General features: G+C 33.0%; 2 protein-coding genes across 2 annotated transcripts; both read right to left on the bottom strand.

Annotated features, from left to right (window-relative positions):
• Positions 1-4012: 4012 nt before the first annotated feature.
• Positions 4013-7214, bottom strand: LOC139847135 (abscisic acid receptor PYL8-like). Its single transcript, XM_071836752.1, has 3 exons — positions 6849-7214; positions 4425-4640; positions 4013-4344 (listed from the first exon to the last, which is right to left on the bottom strand). Exons 1-3 carry the CDS (start codon positions 6981-6983, stop codon positions 4126-4128), a joined length of 570 nt encoding a protein of 189 aa, XP_071692853.1. The 5' UTR covers positions 6984-7214; the 3' UTR covers positions 4013-4125.
• A 4302-nt stretch (positions 7215-11516) lies between these two features.
• Positions 11517-12441, bottom strand: LOC139850478 (ethylene-responsive transcription factor ERF061-like). Its single transcript, XM_071840051.1, has one exon. It carries the CDS (start codon positions 12433-12435, stop codon positions 11626-11628), a length of 810 nt encoding a protein of 269 aa, XP_071696152.1. The 5' UTR covers positions 12436-12441; the 3' UTR covers positions 11517-11625.
• Positions 12442-14793: the final 2352 nt, after the last annotated feature.

The following is a 14793-nucleotide window of genomic DNA, read 5'->3' as shown; positions in this document are numbered from 1 at the left end:
GGAAGATGGATGTGGTATTATTCTTAGTTCCAATAGAAACAGAAACTAGAAGTAATCGGATTTCATTGGTTTCGATCGTACAATCCAACGAACACAGGCTCGAAATTAGCAGTAGTTTACATGGGATTTAGGTGGTTCATGGTGGTGCTTTTTAATTGAATACGAAAGGAAGAGAAAGAGAGATTATAGGGTGATGACAAAGGTGTTGTGATTTGCGAATGGAAGCAAAACAGGAAAATAGATGGGTGTATGTGGGTTTGATCAAAGTAGAACACAGAACAAGTACTAGCAGTATAGCAATTTACAATAGTTATAGAAAGTTTAAGGAAGATAGATATTGAGATGGTTGAGGGCTTGTTCTTGTTGATAGCTCACGATGGTATTGGTGTCAGGAAGGTGGTTTGAAGATCGGTTTTCTTATGAGCTGGAGTGGTGATGGGTGTTCGGTGGTGGTGGCAGCCGGTGGTAAGTGATGGTTGCGGGTTTATGGTGGTGAAGGTGTTTAATTGTAGGAAGAAGAAGAACACATTGAGGTGGAGATTAAGAAGTAATATAAGAGTGTAAGGCTGAGTGAATTCATTCATAAAGTAAAACATTTGTTTGTTTTATACACGATTGAATGTTTGACAGGAAATTCCATTAAGAAAATTACAAAAAGAAGAAAGGGATTTGTAACAAACTTTGGATCACTTGTTTGTTTAAATACTGTTATAAATTTGTACTATCAATCAATCAGCTACAGAATGGAGAAAGACATGACACAGATTTTTGGCCCTTTGGAAAAAAATTCGTATAATATAACAATATATAATTAATGCATATTTGTTTAAGTTATATAATTTACTCAATGTATTTATCCATATATATATCGGTGTATATATATATATATTATATATCTTTTATGTTTATAGCTGTGTTCAAATATCTAGTGAATATTTATAATAATTTCAATTAATAAAAAAAAAATTTGTATTTATAATACTTATGATTAATTATAGAAATGGAATTACTACTAATAATATTACATATAAAAATACTCATAATAATAAAAGTAGATAAACTAAAAAAAATATTATTACAATTGATTTTATGTTTTATTTTACACATTTAATTTTTAATGTTTAATTTATATTTATTTATTATTTATATTTATTTATTTATATACATACCTAATTACATCCAATTGTTCGTGAATCGTCGGGCATGGTCAAAGGGTAACTGATTAACCGGATATAGATTTCAAACTTTCTAGACTCAAAATTAGGGTTTTTGCTTATCGTGTCGGAAACATATAGAGTTTAAAGTTTAAATTTGGTCGGAAATTTCCGGGTCGTTACAGCGAGTAGTAGTATATGGATCCATAGGACTTGATATCCCCGTCCGAGCTAGAGCACTAGCCTTTTAACAGACGTATGCTATTTGAGAAGCGTACACGTTGGTTTGCGTGCATTATTAAGATGATTATACAAAGGGTACAAATTATATATACGTTAAGTTTAGTTACCAGGGTGCTCAATTTCGTAGAATATTTTGATAAACGTTTCTGGATGAAACAACTGAAATCTTGTGATCCACCTTTATATACAGATTATGCGAAACACTAAAACTATGAACTCACCAACCTTTGTGTTGACACTTGTTAGCATGTTTATTCTCAGGTTCCCTAGAAGTCTTCCGCTGTTTGCTTATATGTTAGACAAGCTATGTGCATGGAGTCGTACATGGCATATTTATCAAGGAAACGTTGCATTCACCAAATCATCACCATGTATCTTATTTTAACTGCATTGTCAACGGAATTACTATTGTAAACTATTATTTACGGTGATTGTCTATATGTAGAAATTAGCAGATGTCGAAAACCTTTGATTTAAATATTCATTTATGGTGTGCCTTTTCAAAAGAATGCAATGTTTACAAAACGTATCATATAGAGGTCAAATACCTCGCAATGAAATCGATGAATGACGTGTTCGTCCATATGGATTTGGAGCGATCGTCACAATTTATCAATTAGTTTTACGGATGACTTTGACACTAACGATCGTAAATATTTCTTTGTTAAGTAGAATCATGCGCAATGCACATGAGAGTAATTCCGTCTTTTTGTCTATTCCTTCATGTTTCTATCACCATTCACCTATCCTCGTCATCATCCCAAAATTTCAATCTTCTAAAATTTCAACCTTCTTTGTTTTAATTTTCATTTTCTATCTTCAATATTCGTGTTTAAAATCATCATCTTCATATCTATTTTGCTACAGTTTCTGCTATTTTGGCCAAAACTCGAATTCTTCATTAGAACTTCAAATTAAAAAGTCTAGTAGCCTTATAATCATCAAAAAAATCGTTCTCAACAGAAACACAATTACAATCCATCTTTTGCCCGTAAAATCAGAAAATATCGTCGGAAAAGTTACAAGGAATGTTTTGATCGTTACGACATTTTGGATCGAATTATAAAAACCTAAAAATGCAGAAAGGTTGGAAATATTTTAGTGAAGATGTCTGCAAATATATATATTTTTTTTCATATCTTAATTCGCTTGTTTGAATTATCAATTTTTGATTTATTATATAGAAATTGTTTTTGCTTCAAATCACTTGATTGTTGGGAATTGGGTTAAAACAATTTCTAAAGTAACCTATAATTAAATGAACTTCAATATATAATAGATAAAAACAAAAACTAGTATCTTCGTAACTAATGGTGCTCCGTATGGTCTGCACACATGGTGAAGGACAGATGGTCCATCAGGAAGAAAAAAGTATGTTCGGAAGAGAATATCTTCAAATGTATCCGGCCAACGTTATCTGTCATGAAAATAGTTAATAAAATAAGTAAAGCCATTCAGCGTACAACGTAAGCCCTTCAGGCCGCCTATAGTGCATAAGCCCTTTATATCTGAAGAACAAAGCGCGTGGGTAGCACGAATGTCACATCAGTATGGTTGGACTAAGTCGGTTAATTCTACTGACCAATGCGAAGCCCTGATACCTATAAATAGGACACTTGAGGCAACACTTGACACAGACAATTGACTGAGAACTCACACGATACTTTCTCTCTCTATAATTCAAGAGCATACAACACGCTAGACGGACCAACTCACAGTTTGGATCCGGAGGACAACTTAAGCCACCTTACAGTTTCTATACTCGATCCGCGTCTGCAGGGATTTCATCCCGAGAGCGACAAGTCAACCCACAACGCACATCGCTGAACGAAACACCGTACCTATACTTGTAACCGCTAGCCGGGAATAAGTATAAACACTAACAAACAATTTTTTTATTTTTTTTTATTTTTAATTTTAGAAATAATTGAAGAGCTGAAACATCCATAACATGAACACATGGATGATGGATCCCTATTTTATTTTGTTTTCTTTTCCAAAAAAAATAAGTGAACACATGGGCATCGGTATAAATTGTTATTGTTTTGGCCCAAATACGGGAACGTGGACAAGGATATGATTTTTTGTGAACAAATATGATCACGTTATAAAAAGTCATTTTTTTTAGGTAAAGCACTAAAGCTAACAACTACTACTTACATAATACAAACTAATAGCTACCACTAACTAACACACAAAGACCATTTGATAGATGAACTTTAGCCTTGCACTTTAAAGATCTCCAACTCTAAAGAAATCTTTCAAAACTTCCCATTAAAACCTTCTAGTTAACCTCTAGTTAGCATGCACAAAAGTATTATTATACATATCGGATATGAATCTTTTGTCTCCAATTACCCGAGATCTCACCAACTCAATATATGCTTAGTGACTCTATGTCTTCAATCATTTATTTTAGTGCGACAATAATTTAATTATATAACACAGTTTTGCGTGTTAACAACAACTATAAAGGATTTGTTATATAAAATTCTTTTAATTATTCATATTCACAAAGAATACAGTTTCTTAACAGCCCCCACTGTTTTCCTTCAGAGCAAAAATGAGACAGACAATGAGAATCAAACATACTGTTCACAAAGACGAATAGGATATACGAAGCACAATCATAGTTTTTATCCATTTATGAAGAAAGTCCCTAATGCTATGCACAAAAGTGTGAAAATGAAGATTGTTCAGTCTACAACTATTCTCTAATTCAACTAAATCACACTCCAACTATAGATTCGGTTCGGTCTTGCACAGCCAAACGCTCTGACACATCAGCCAACGATTTAAGGTTGCATTTAATGAGTGCTTCCACAAAGTAACATGTCTCATCTTTCGTGTTACCATCAGGCACATCCACCACAAACGATTCAATCACCAAAGTCCCTGGCCTCGCATCAATAATCTCTGGATGAAGCGTGATGATTGAAGAGTAATTCTGTCAAATTCAAGAGATAAGCGATAATTTTAAATGAATAATGAATAATTGTGAGTGTTTGGTTAGGGTATAAGACTTACACGCAGCCTGTGATCACCACCAACTATTCTCATGCCTAATATATGTTCTTCTTCATTGAAAAGTTCGAGTCGCTCTGTACTTGTGGTTGCAGGAAGCCCAGATCGAACATTTACTTCTCTGACACTACCAATTTCAAGGTCACCTTGCACATTACATCCACTCACAAACGGTTTGTATTTTTGTGGTTGATCAAACCTCCTCACCAAAGACCATACCTTTAAAAAAACAAGTAAAACATTTAGAAATTAGAATATATTCCAGTTCCAATTATTAGTATCATACAGTGCCAAGGTTTTTCAAGTTTTCACTAAAATTATTGATTTAATGAGCCCATCTTTATAGTTTTTCAAATATGCTTTTGCTTAATTTTTTTTTTCCTTTAAAAAGTCGACACCTTTGTTGCTGTTGAGCTTGGTTAGCAAGCAAATATCCCATTTGCTGTAGTGAAAAATGCAGTTTTTTTTTCCAGAAATAGTGGTTTGTCTTCTTAAAAATGGTGGTATGTTTTTCTAAAAAAGGAGTAATATACAATGCGATTTTTGATGAAACAACGATGGAACATGAGACAAATTCCTAAATTGATACCGAGGGACATTAACTTTACATGGTTTATTAGGTATTTAGACATCAAAAGGGCCATTTAGGAACATGACCATACAATTTACATGTTCAAATACAAATCCATGGTAGCAAATTCCTAGTTCCTAGTTATTTTCGTTAATGTGAGACACTGGAACTGTATAAATATCTTTTTGCCTGGTCTAAAATTGTTCATTTGCTTATACTTGAAAATACAAATTCTAAATCCAGTACCCCTAGCATAATCTGGTATCATATCCATTCATAGAAAAAGTAGATACACTTCTCATTCAAAATCTAACCTAAAAATTTACAAAATCATTCATAACACTCCTTTCATTCCAATATGTAACTCAATCAACATATATCAGACTTTACTCAATTATATGCAGATAAGAAAATAATATCACTCTTCCAAGATGTTAAAAGACTAAGGTTTTGGTACAATCGGTATACAATTCCAAATAAAACTATGCCAACTAACCTTATTTATGAATGCAGTGGCATTTGGAAGCATAAAATTAAATGGGCATTTTGATATGTCTCTGTCTTATAGACCAGGAGGGGGACCAGATGGAGTGACTTTATTGTCACAGATGCACCTCCAAATAATTTGTCCTGTTCATACAACCCCCCATTTATCCTATAACAATTTTGGCATATTTCGGCCATTTTTTATTACTTTTAAATTTTTCTAGTACCTTCATTATTTCAGAACTTTAAATAATACAACATATATGATACAAATACAATTTCCTATGCATTCTTTATAGGCCAATTATATAGCACTTGTGACAAGCTAAAACGTTTAATATAATTCTCACATATCACCAGTAGCGGAACTTGAATCCAATCACAGATGGGAGGTGCACAAATTTATTAACTTTTTCATGGGCAAACACTAATAAAAACCTTACTTTTTATTAAATTCTTTTAGTGTATTTTTTTTTTAAATCCAGCTGGGGTGGGTGCACCGCCCTGTCCTAGTAATACTCCGCCCCTGCCTATCACGACACGTACAATATTGTCCGCTTCACTAATCTTACCTAAACACGCTTAACTGTAGGGTTCTAGCGGTATGCGTTGCTTATGACTCAAACACGTTATGTTTGATAAGGTCTTGCACTTAAAGCCTCTAACGAATTACAATCGCAAAAAGCTTTTCAATACCTTTTTCCCTTTGGAGTCGAGTGGTTTTAGTAAATCACTTGGTTAAGACAATATTCGGTACGGAATTATCATTTCTCTCCTACTCATTTATTTCTTTCAAACTGATTTTGAGTTTTGTAAAACTTATTTCCGGAATAAAAACTTTTACTAAAAAAATCTTTGCAAATAAGTTTTATGCATTAATTAATTATTATGAACATGACATCTCTCCTATTGTGTAAAAAATGTGTGAGTTTAGCATACCTTACATGTCATTTTCCTAAGGTGTTACTCCATTTAATGACACTAATACAATTAAATACATAATCATAATCATAATCATTAATAGAACATTAAGTATCAAATTGATACAATTGAAATATCAAAATAATGGTTACTAGTTCTAAACATAACCTTTTCATTTAAACATTAAAAAAAATCATCTAACAATGCAACAAATATATAGTATACATATAGTGATATATACATATAAATTAAATTGTATACAACTAACATGTAAACCTAATCAATTAGATGCCCAATTTAATCAGTAAACATAAGAACACCAACAATACTCCATTTAATCAAAGCATGCATTCATATAACTCCAAATTACAACAAACTGTAGCTCAGATCCACTAAACATAACAATAATACAAACGCATATATGTATATGTATAGGTATGAAGTCTTACAAGATGAACTGGCGCTTTGATGTGTTTAACAAGAGATGAAGTACACTGATTGTCTTTAACCTCGTGCTTATGATGTTTCCTAATGTAATCATAGACCGACGAATCAGTTACGTCATCTTTTCCGGTGATCACCATCGTGAAAATTAAATTATGATCGAATAACAACGGCCGTGGAACAATCCGTCAACAGAATTTAATCACTATGAATTGAACAAAAATATATAATACTAAAAAGAAAAGTTAAAAAAGAAGAAAGTAAATTTGATTCGTTGAGATTTTCGAGAGGGAATAATCATTTATAAATCACCAATTGGGGGTTTGTGTGTATGAGGAGTGTATGTGCTCCTTAATTGGTTTTTAGTTCTTTTCTCATCCACATCTCTCACTTCACCACTTTCATGTGATTTTTAATTTTAATTTAATTTAATTATTCGTATTATCCTTTTAACCCCTATACTTCTTCTAGTTGTCTCTTTAGTCCCTTTCAGTACGATAGAGGTAATGTGAACATAATTACAAATTTACAATACCCGTGAAATGTAAATTTTAAATAGTTAGAGCACTCTTAACGGTTCGATCTTCCAATCCGTCCACAAGTCCGCTCACCTGGGCGCCGATGGCAGTGCTGCGCCCAGCCATCCGCCTAGGCCACCGCTCTGTTCATCGCCTTCTTCTATGTCTTCCTGAGTCATATTGCTGGACGGATGAAATGCTAAAATAACTTGTACATTTTGTTTTATTATTTGTACCATACAATATTTAATTAATAGTAGGTTTCAATTTTTTTGAGGAAGTATGTCATTGTTGGTAGTGTTTAGTTATGTGTTGGTTCTAGAAAGAAAATGCTAATGTGGCGCTTATATGACAGCTAGTCCTTGGGAAGAAATCTGTCTTGGTTGGGATCACTCTTATACTCATATCTAAGAGTACAGAAAAGTTCTAACTAGTTTTCAAAACATAATTTAATTATGGCTACTTAACAAGTTCACAAGTTAGTTAAAGTTGATTCAGAGTATGAAATTTTAAACTTGCAGTTTCTCATTCAGGTGATACAAGTTGTCACAAATAATGTGATAATAACATTAATAATGTTTAAGTTTACACATTTTATGAAGTTACTATACATGGAAAGACACATCACTAAGAAATAATGAGCTATATACTCTTAAATAGGCAAAGTTTATCCATTTTAGATTCGGATATTGGTATTGTTTTGTCTCTTTTTATTAAAGCTATATTTTGCAAAACCTTGTAAAGAGAATAATACAGATGTTTGTTGTCATTATACTTTTGTGCTCAAAATTTAAATGGGAGATAATTAAAGAGCCTTTTATGTGATACCAAAAGTAATACATTTGAACTTTACATTTCATCGAGATTTTTAAAATTTAAAACATTATGGGGTAATCAAAACTATTAAATTTGAATCACTTATAAAATGTATATAATGGCTAATGTTTTTATCCAACTAGAGTTATTATTCGAGATTTAGCAAGTAGGAATTCCTTCAATGTATACAAGACTTTATTTTCTGAATTATCTCTCTCTAATCATACATAATAATGTTCTAGTTCATGTATCGTTAACAATAAGGTATCGAGTATGAAATTTAAAGTTCATCCTTTATGTTAGTGTGCTAAATATTTTCCATATTACAATATATTATGAATGCCTTTTTTCATAGTTGTTTCTTTAGATCATGAAATTTTCTTCATTTGTTTAGGGTTAATAATGTACATCATTAATCATGGGGTTAGATGAATTATATATAAAAAAAAATTAGATGAAACGGATAAGTATTAACCTACAAAAAGCAAAAATAAAGAAGAAAAGGGACAAAAGAGAATAAATATAGGGGTTGAAGTTGTTTATACATAAAAATGGTGTATGAACAAAGCGATCCTATTGGCTAATAGGATAAGTTAAAAGACGGGTTGGATTTTAGTGGCAAGTACGTTGTATTTGACCTCTCTCTCTTTCTACTTTAAGGTTTTCTTTTTATTTTCCTTTTTCTTTTTCTTTTTTATTTTTATTTTATTTTAATCCAGTGTTATCGACCGCATGGTGGAGTTTCTAGACCTTCGTTTTGTCATTTTCCTTCTATTTGAGTTCTTGATTCTTGTATTATTTTGTCTTTTCTCCGGTATTTTTATTTTGACGAATAAAAAAATTAGTACAGTACTAAATTTTATGCTCGATGTCCCTTTTAGATGTTTCGTCACTTTTGACATCTTAAGTTATAATTCCAACCTAATACTTCATAATATTTAAACTAGAAATTGAATTATATAACTTTAAATTTAGATCAATTGGTATACTAAAGTTATAAAAGTTTGTTGCAATCTCGGTGTTGAAATTTGCACGTCTTCTTCAATTGCTCGATACCTAGTCAAATGTGGCGGTCGACGTTTACTTGGATGGATGTTCGACCTCCTTCTTTTATCTTCTTGGCATGAAATTTTGAGCTGAATTGAGGAAGGAAATAAGTTGACGTACAAACACCGCAAGTTCAGTTTTAGATGCTTTGGTGATTGAGAAATTGTTCTTGCATCAATGATAAGTTTTTGAAGAAATGTAGAGAGTAATATCTTTGATTGTATCAGAATTTATTCTTATGTGTTTTTTTTTTAGATTTATAGGTCATTATGTTTCTAACTGGAACTTATGATATTATATAACTGAAACTTATGAGTTGTATCTCCTTTATAATTCTCTTATAGTGTCTTGATTTTAAATACTCTAATAAATAATAAATAAAGAAGTTGTGATGTGACCCAAAGGTTGATGGTCTACCTCTTTTGAAGAAGATCAGGAGTTCGACCCTCGTTGACTACATATTAACTTTCATCCATGCTATGAAAGGTCCACTCATGACACCTTTCCTACATCGCGTTGGGGGTAAAGGGATGAGAGTTTTACCGTCCATGCCCTGTATGGGATTGGTGCGGGCTTCGTCCTGAGTACGCAGTTGGAGGCGTGTATAACTGTGTAGGAGATGAACGCGTAGGTGATTAAGTCCTACTGAGTGATCCTGCTGTCCAAAAAAAAAAAAAAATTAATAATAAATAACTTGTGGTTAGAAAAAATATGAGGTGTACAACTCCAAATAACTAGGGGAATGAGTTTCATGTTTTAATAGGTATTGGGCTTTCAAATTCAGCTACTACGGAGTACTATACACCACAAGGTCTTTGTTACCGAGGCTCGGCCCAATTATCAACGAACTTGTGGCCCAATTCTTTGCACCAATTTGATCGCATAACACCAGGTTCCCGATTCCATCACCTACGCGATTCTGCTTTTTTTTTTCAGGCGGCAGGTTATTGGTGGAGGATATCAGGTTGCGCCATTGATATTACTCATTATGTAATATAGCACAGTAGGTACGTATAATACGGAGTATCAATTAGACTGTACTTATCACTATGAACCCTAACTATAGCTTATATGAAATACTAAGTACGACCATGTGTCCAATCGCATGTATACACCAGAGTTCAGTAATTCAATTATGAATTTTTGAAGTTTCTGAGTTTAACTACATGAAAATGGTACTAATATACTATTGCTTGTTATATGCGGAGTATGTTTTGATTTATATGTATATATGTATATATGTATATGTATGTATTTATGTATATGGATATAATTATGATCTAAAAACTACTGGCACGTTGCTAATACATTTATTCGTCTGTAGAAAACTATTTATGTGAAATAAGCACTTTAGGAGGTTGCATACACTGAAATTATTGTACCTTGAGATTGTTTCTACCTGTTTGACCCATCGTAATCATGATAATAAAGCATCTCATACATGTGAAGGATGTGAATTTAGTAGTTGAAAGGTTATAAATTATGGTAGAATCTAAATTTTAGTTTATGGCCGTTCTTACTTCTTCACGTCGTGTATTTGATATAGATTTTCATTATTTACATGGTAGAGGCTCACACTTTCCGTATATTCTTAGCCCAATTTTTATGCGACGTGCTGCCTGATTTAGGCTTAGCTAGAAAGTGAAGTCTGTGTGATAATTTTTCCATCGATAACCAGCTGGAATGTGTCGGCATTTACAAGTAATGGACAATTTAAAATCCAAATGGTCCGTTGTGTAGGTGTTTGACATTGCTATAAACGATTAGGACCACAGTGTCATATCATATATTATTTCCGCATATTCGAGGGTATAATAAAGGATAACTTGATATGTGTGGCCTAGCATTTCCCATTTTCTCAATGACCTACCTGTTCTCAAATATTTGTTAGTATGTTTTAAGGGATCCAACCCCCCGATTTACTTAGGTTCGGGCTAAGGGTGAACTATAACACATGTGCGCGCGCACACATAAATCAACCTTCTGTTTGAAGGCCATCTGTGCACATACATTTTTCTTACCTTTGAGGCTCTTTGTGCACTATGCTTCTTCTTTACTTTTAGAGGTTAAGCATGTAAATTTTGTGAAGATAATTTAACACCACAAGTAACCTTCATCAAACTAACAGTTGTGTCGCATAAAACGTATTGGACCATTTAAACAAAACTAAGCTGTGTAGTTAATATGATAATTATAAGTTAGCATCCTAAGTATAGCATTAAGCATACACACATGAAATCAAATGTCTCTAACATATACTATAAAATAAAAATAAAAATAAAATATCTACTAACATTAGGTCAACATGAAATCCGCGTTATTTATGCTTAAAATAGGCAAATGGTACCCAAAATTAGTGCATGCTTTACATCACATTAAGGCCTAAGCTACAACTATTATCTCAATTTGCTAAAACCTCCCAAATTAAATCTGGATCATATGAAGGCAAACGAGCAAGCGAACATACTTCAAAGTCTGATGCACTTGGTGATGACATCACATCGTTTCTAACACACGATATTGATGAACAACATTCAGTTTTTATAATTTTTTCCCTTTTATCATCACAATCAACACTTTGAATTCCACTCTCACTCTTCTTGTTCTTGTTCTTCTTCTTATTAACTGTCTCTCTTTTCAGTTTCTGACATATTGCTTGAATCTTGGCATCAACAGCATTTTTAAGAGCTTTCAACCTTTTTGCATCTCCAATTAACCCTAACTGACACGTGTCCTGTAAGTTCGGGAAATTCAACCGTGCGTATTCACCACGAAGCTTATAAGCGGCACGATCATACGCATAAGCTGCAGCCTCAGCAGTTTCATAAGTCCCTAACCAAACCCTCATTTTATCCTGAGGTAGTCTGATCTCTGCCACCCATTTACCCCAATGCCTTTGCCTAACTCCCCTATAAAGCTTCTTCTTATAAGGATTAATACAATAATCCGAAAACCTTGAGAACCCAGTCTCACTTTTTACAGTTAAATTTGACACCTTGGTTTTTCCCATGTTTTGTTCGGAGAATCTTTGAAGTAAATCTCTCTGCTTTAAGTAAACTGAAGAGCCTAACGGTTGACGAATGGTGTTAGAAGTAACGGATGGTGAGGAGTGAGTAAAGATTGAATCTAAGGTGTTTCTACTGTTTACCCCATTCAAAATTAGATTGGAAAGAGAAGATCCTATGTCATTGTAAGAATTGCTTTCTTGCATGATGAACAATTTTCTTAAAGAATGATCAAAAGAACAATTAGAAACAGGGGAAAAACAGGGCACTCTGCCTTAGAGTTTAAAAAGTTGTACAGTAATTTGTATAATGGTATTGAGAATTGAGGTTTCTTTTTTGCTGAATAACAGGGAGAATATTACAAGAACTTGGAGCTTTAGACTCTTATTTGAACCGGGAATCAACCAAAATTTCCAGGTATGAAATCTCTCTGCTCATTCAGTTTCTGGTTGGTGTATTTATAGCTGCAAAGCCATAAGGTTTTCCATAGCCCCTTCACCATAATCTATGTGAAATGACCCACTTGCCCATGAAAAATGTGCATGCCATTGACAAATCATTAAGGTTAATAATGTCTAAAAGTTCGTTACGAATCTTTCTTTCTTTTCTTTTTTAAGGGCAAATTACATAGAAATATAAAGTATCTTTAAAAGTTTGTAATACCCCTGATTACCTGTCACAGTTTTGACATCACTGCTTACGTGTCTGTTAAAGAGCCAACAAGTCGGTAAGCTAGAGTTTCGAAACTAGTTATTTTACATGATTACCTTGATTAAGTTAATTTGAGTACGTTTCGAGTATCATTATACACATTTTGCCCTTAAGTATTACAAAAAGATATGACATTATGCAGTAACAGATGATTTGGACAGTGACAAAGTAAATTTACATTTTTAATCTTAATGAAGTTGAAGGTACAAATCTTTGTTGTAAAAAGTAAACACCTCAAGGTCAAATGGGGAGATCTTTGGATTCACATTTGTCTTAATTGACCTCTAAGTTAGTTTTGCCAAAAAATGAACCCTTTTCCCTTGTTGGTAGGAAGCTTGTAAGGTAGTTTCTACTTTATTAACTAATAAATAATAATAAATAATAGTAATAATATAAATATAAATATAAATAAATATAATACAAGTAATAGAAAATGAAAATATACAATTAAAAGGCCGATATAAAGAGTGCCACTCGTAGATGTGGTCTCCATTTTTGCTTTTATCATAGGGAGTTATGGGTCTTATCCAGGAGAAATTTGCTTCCACTCCTTTTTTTTTTATCAACCTTTTTTCTGTATTTTTTTGAAGCTGACATATTTAATGTAGACTCCAATACGTTTTGGAGCAAAGTAGAAGTCTAAATGCTGAAAGATATAGTATTACGTTGCGTCATTTATGTTAGTAATGCATGTGTTCTATAAACGATTCATTTTTTTTTTATCCCTGTAAACACATTGATAGATTTAGACTTTTGATACACGTTGATTGTTTGGTATGTCACGTACTCGTATTTGGAGTATTAAAAGTTTGCAAGTACATTTGTACCATCCTTTTTTTCATATATAAAAAGACTAATCAAAAGTCTTTCGGAATGAAAAAGTTCTGATTTATTAGAGCACTCGTAACGGTTCGTGATTGGAACCGCCCTTGCCTCCCGCCCTCCTAGTACGCAGATATTAGCATCGTATGTTTGAACCGCCGTTGATCGACCGCGGTTGAAATAGCTTGGCAACGACAATCTGCAACACGGGGAAAATGCACTGTATAACGTTTTTTGTATAACGTTTAAATTATCGAACGGTCAAAAAATTTAAACATCAAACTCTCACTATATATACATCATATGTACACAAACACAACATACTGCAAACACAAACACAAAATATAAAATACACACACACTCTTATTCTGTTAAAACTAACACACTCAAACATCAAACTCATGGCTCGTTGTCTTGTCTCGATGGATGTTTGGTACGGGGGATAACTAAGCGGAGATTGGAAGATGTACTTGGACGGGCAGAAACAGTCGTTTGAGTCACTCGATATCACCTACTGGGACACGGCCCGTTTGTTCGACTACATACGCGAACATGTTGACTTCGAGGCCTCGGATTTTGCTTGGTGTGATCCAGAAACCGATAAGTTCGAGTTTATTACGACCGAAAAAGAATGACATAAAATTGTCGGGAGAGCCTTACTCAAGTACAACCGAATCGAGTTGTATTGTATTGGTATTTGGACCCGACAATTTTGCGTTCGTCCTCAGCCTGACTACCCCCACACCAACGAGGGGTACGTGAGTGATGATACGATCAGGTCGTATTAAATGTGTAATGTTTTTTATTTTTAGGAATTCGCAGGTTTTTTTATTTTTAGGAATTTGTAATCTTTTTTTTTTTTTAGTAATTTGTAATGGTTTTTTTTAGGAATTTGTAATGGTTTTTATTTTTTTATTTTTAGGACCTTGTAATATTATTTTTTATTAATAAAATTTTAATTTTTAGGAATTTAAATGTTATATATAAGTTATTAAATATATAAGATTAATAAATAAAAAAATAAAGGTGTG

Source organism: Rutidosis leptorrhynchoides, chromosome 5 (genome assembly GCF_046630445.1).
Source record: "Rutidosis leptorrhynchoides isolate AG116_Rl617_1_P2 chromosome 5, CSIRO_AGI_Rlap_v1, whole genome shotgun sequence".
Lineage (NCBI taxonomy): Eukaryota > Viridiplantae > Streptophyta > Magnoliopsida > Asterales > Asteraceae > Rutidosis > Rutidosis leptorrhynchoides.
This window is presented reverse-complemented; position numbering and strand designations above follow the sequence as displayed.

Excerpts from the sequence above, each read along its gene's own strand:
- LOC139847135 (XM_071836752.1), bottom strand. The coding sequence starts at position 6,983 with ATGGTGATCACCGGAAAAGATGACGTAACTGATTCGTCGGTCTATGAT. Across the intron at positions 4,641-6,848 it reads TCAAAGCGCCAGTTCATCTT|GTATGGTCTTTGGTGAGGAG; the intron begins GTAAGACTTCAT and ends GTTTTTTTAAAG. Across the intron at positions 4,345-4,424 it reads GTGGTGATCACAGGCTGCGT|AATTACTCTTCAATCATCAC; the intron begins GTAAGTCTTATA and ends TGAATTTGACAG.
- LOC139850478 (XM_071840051.1), bottom strand. The coding sequence starts at position 12,435 with ATGCAAGAAAGCAATTCTTACAATGACATAGGATCTTCTCTTTCCAAT.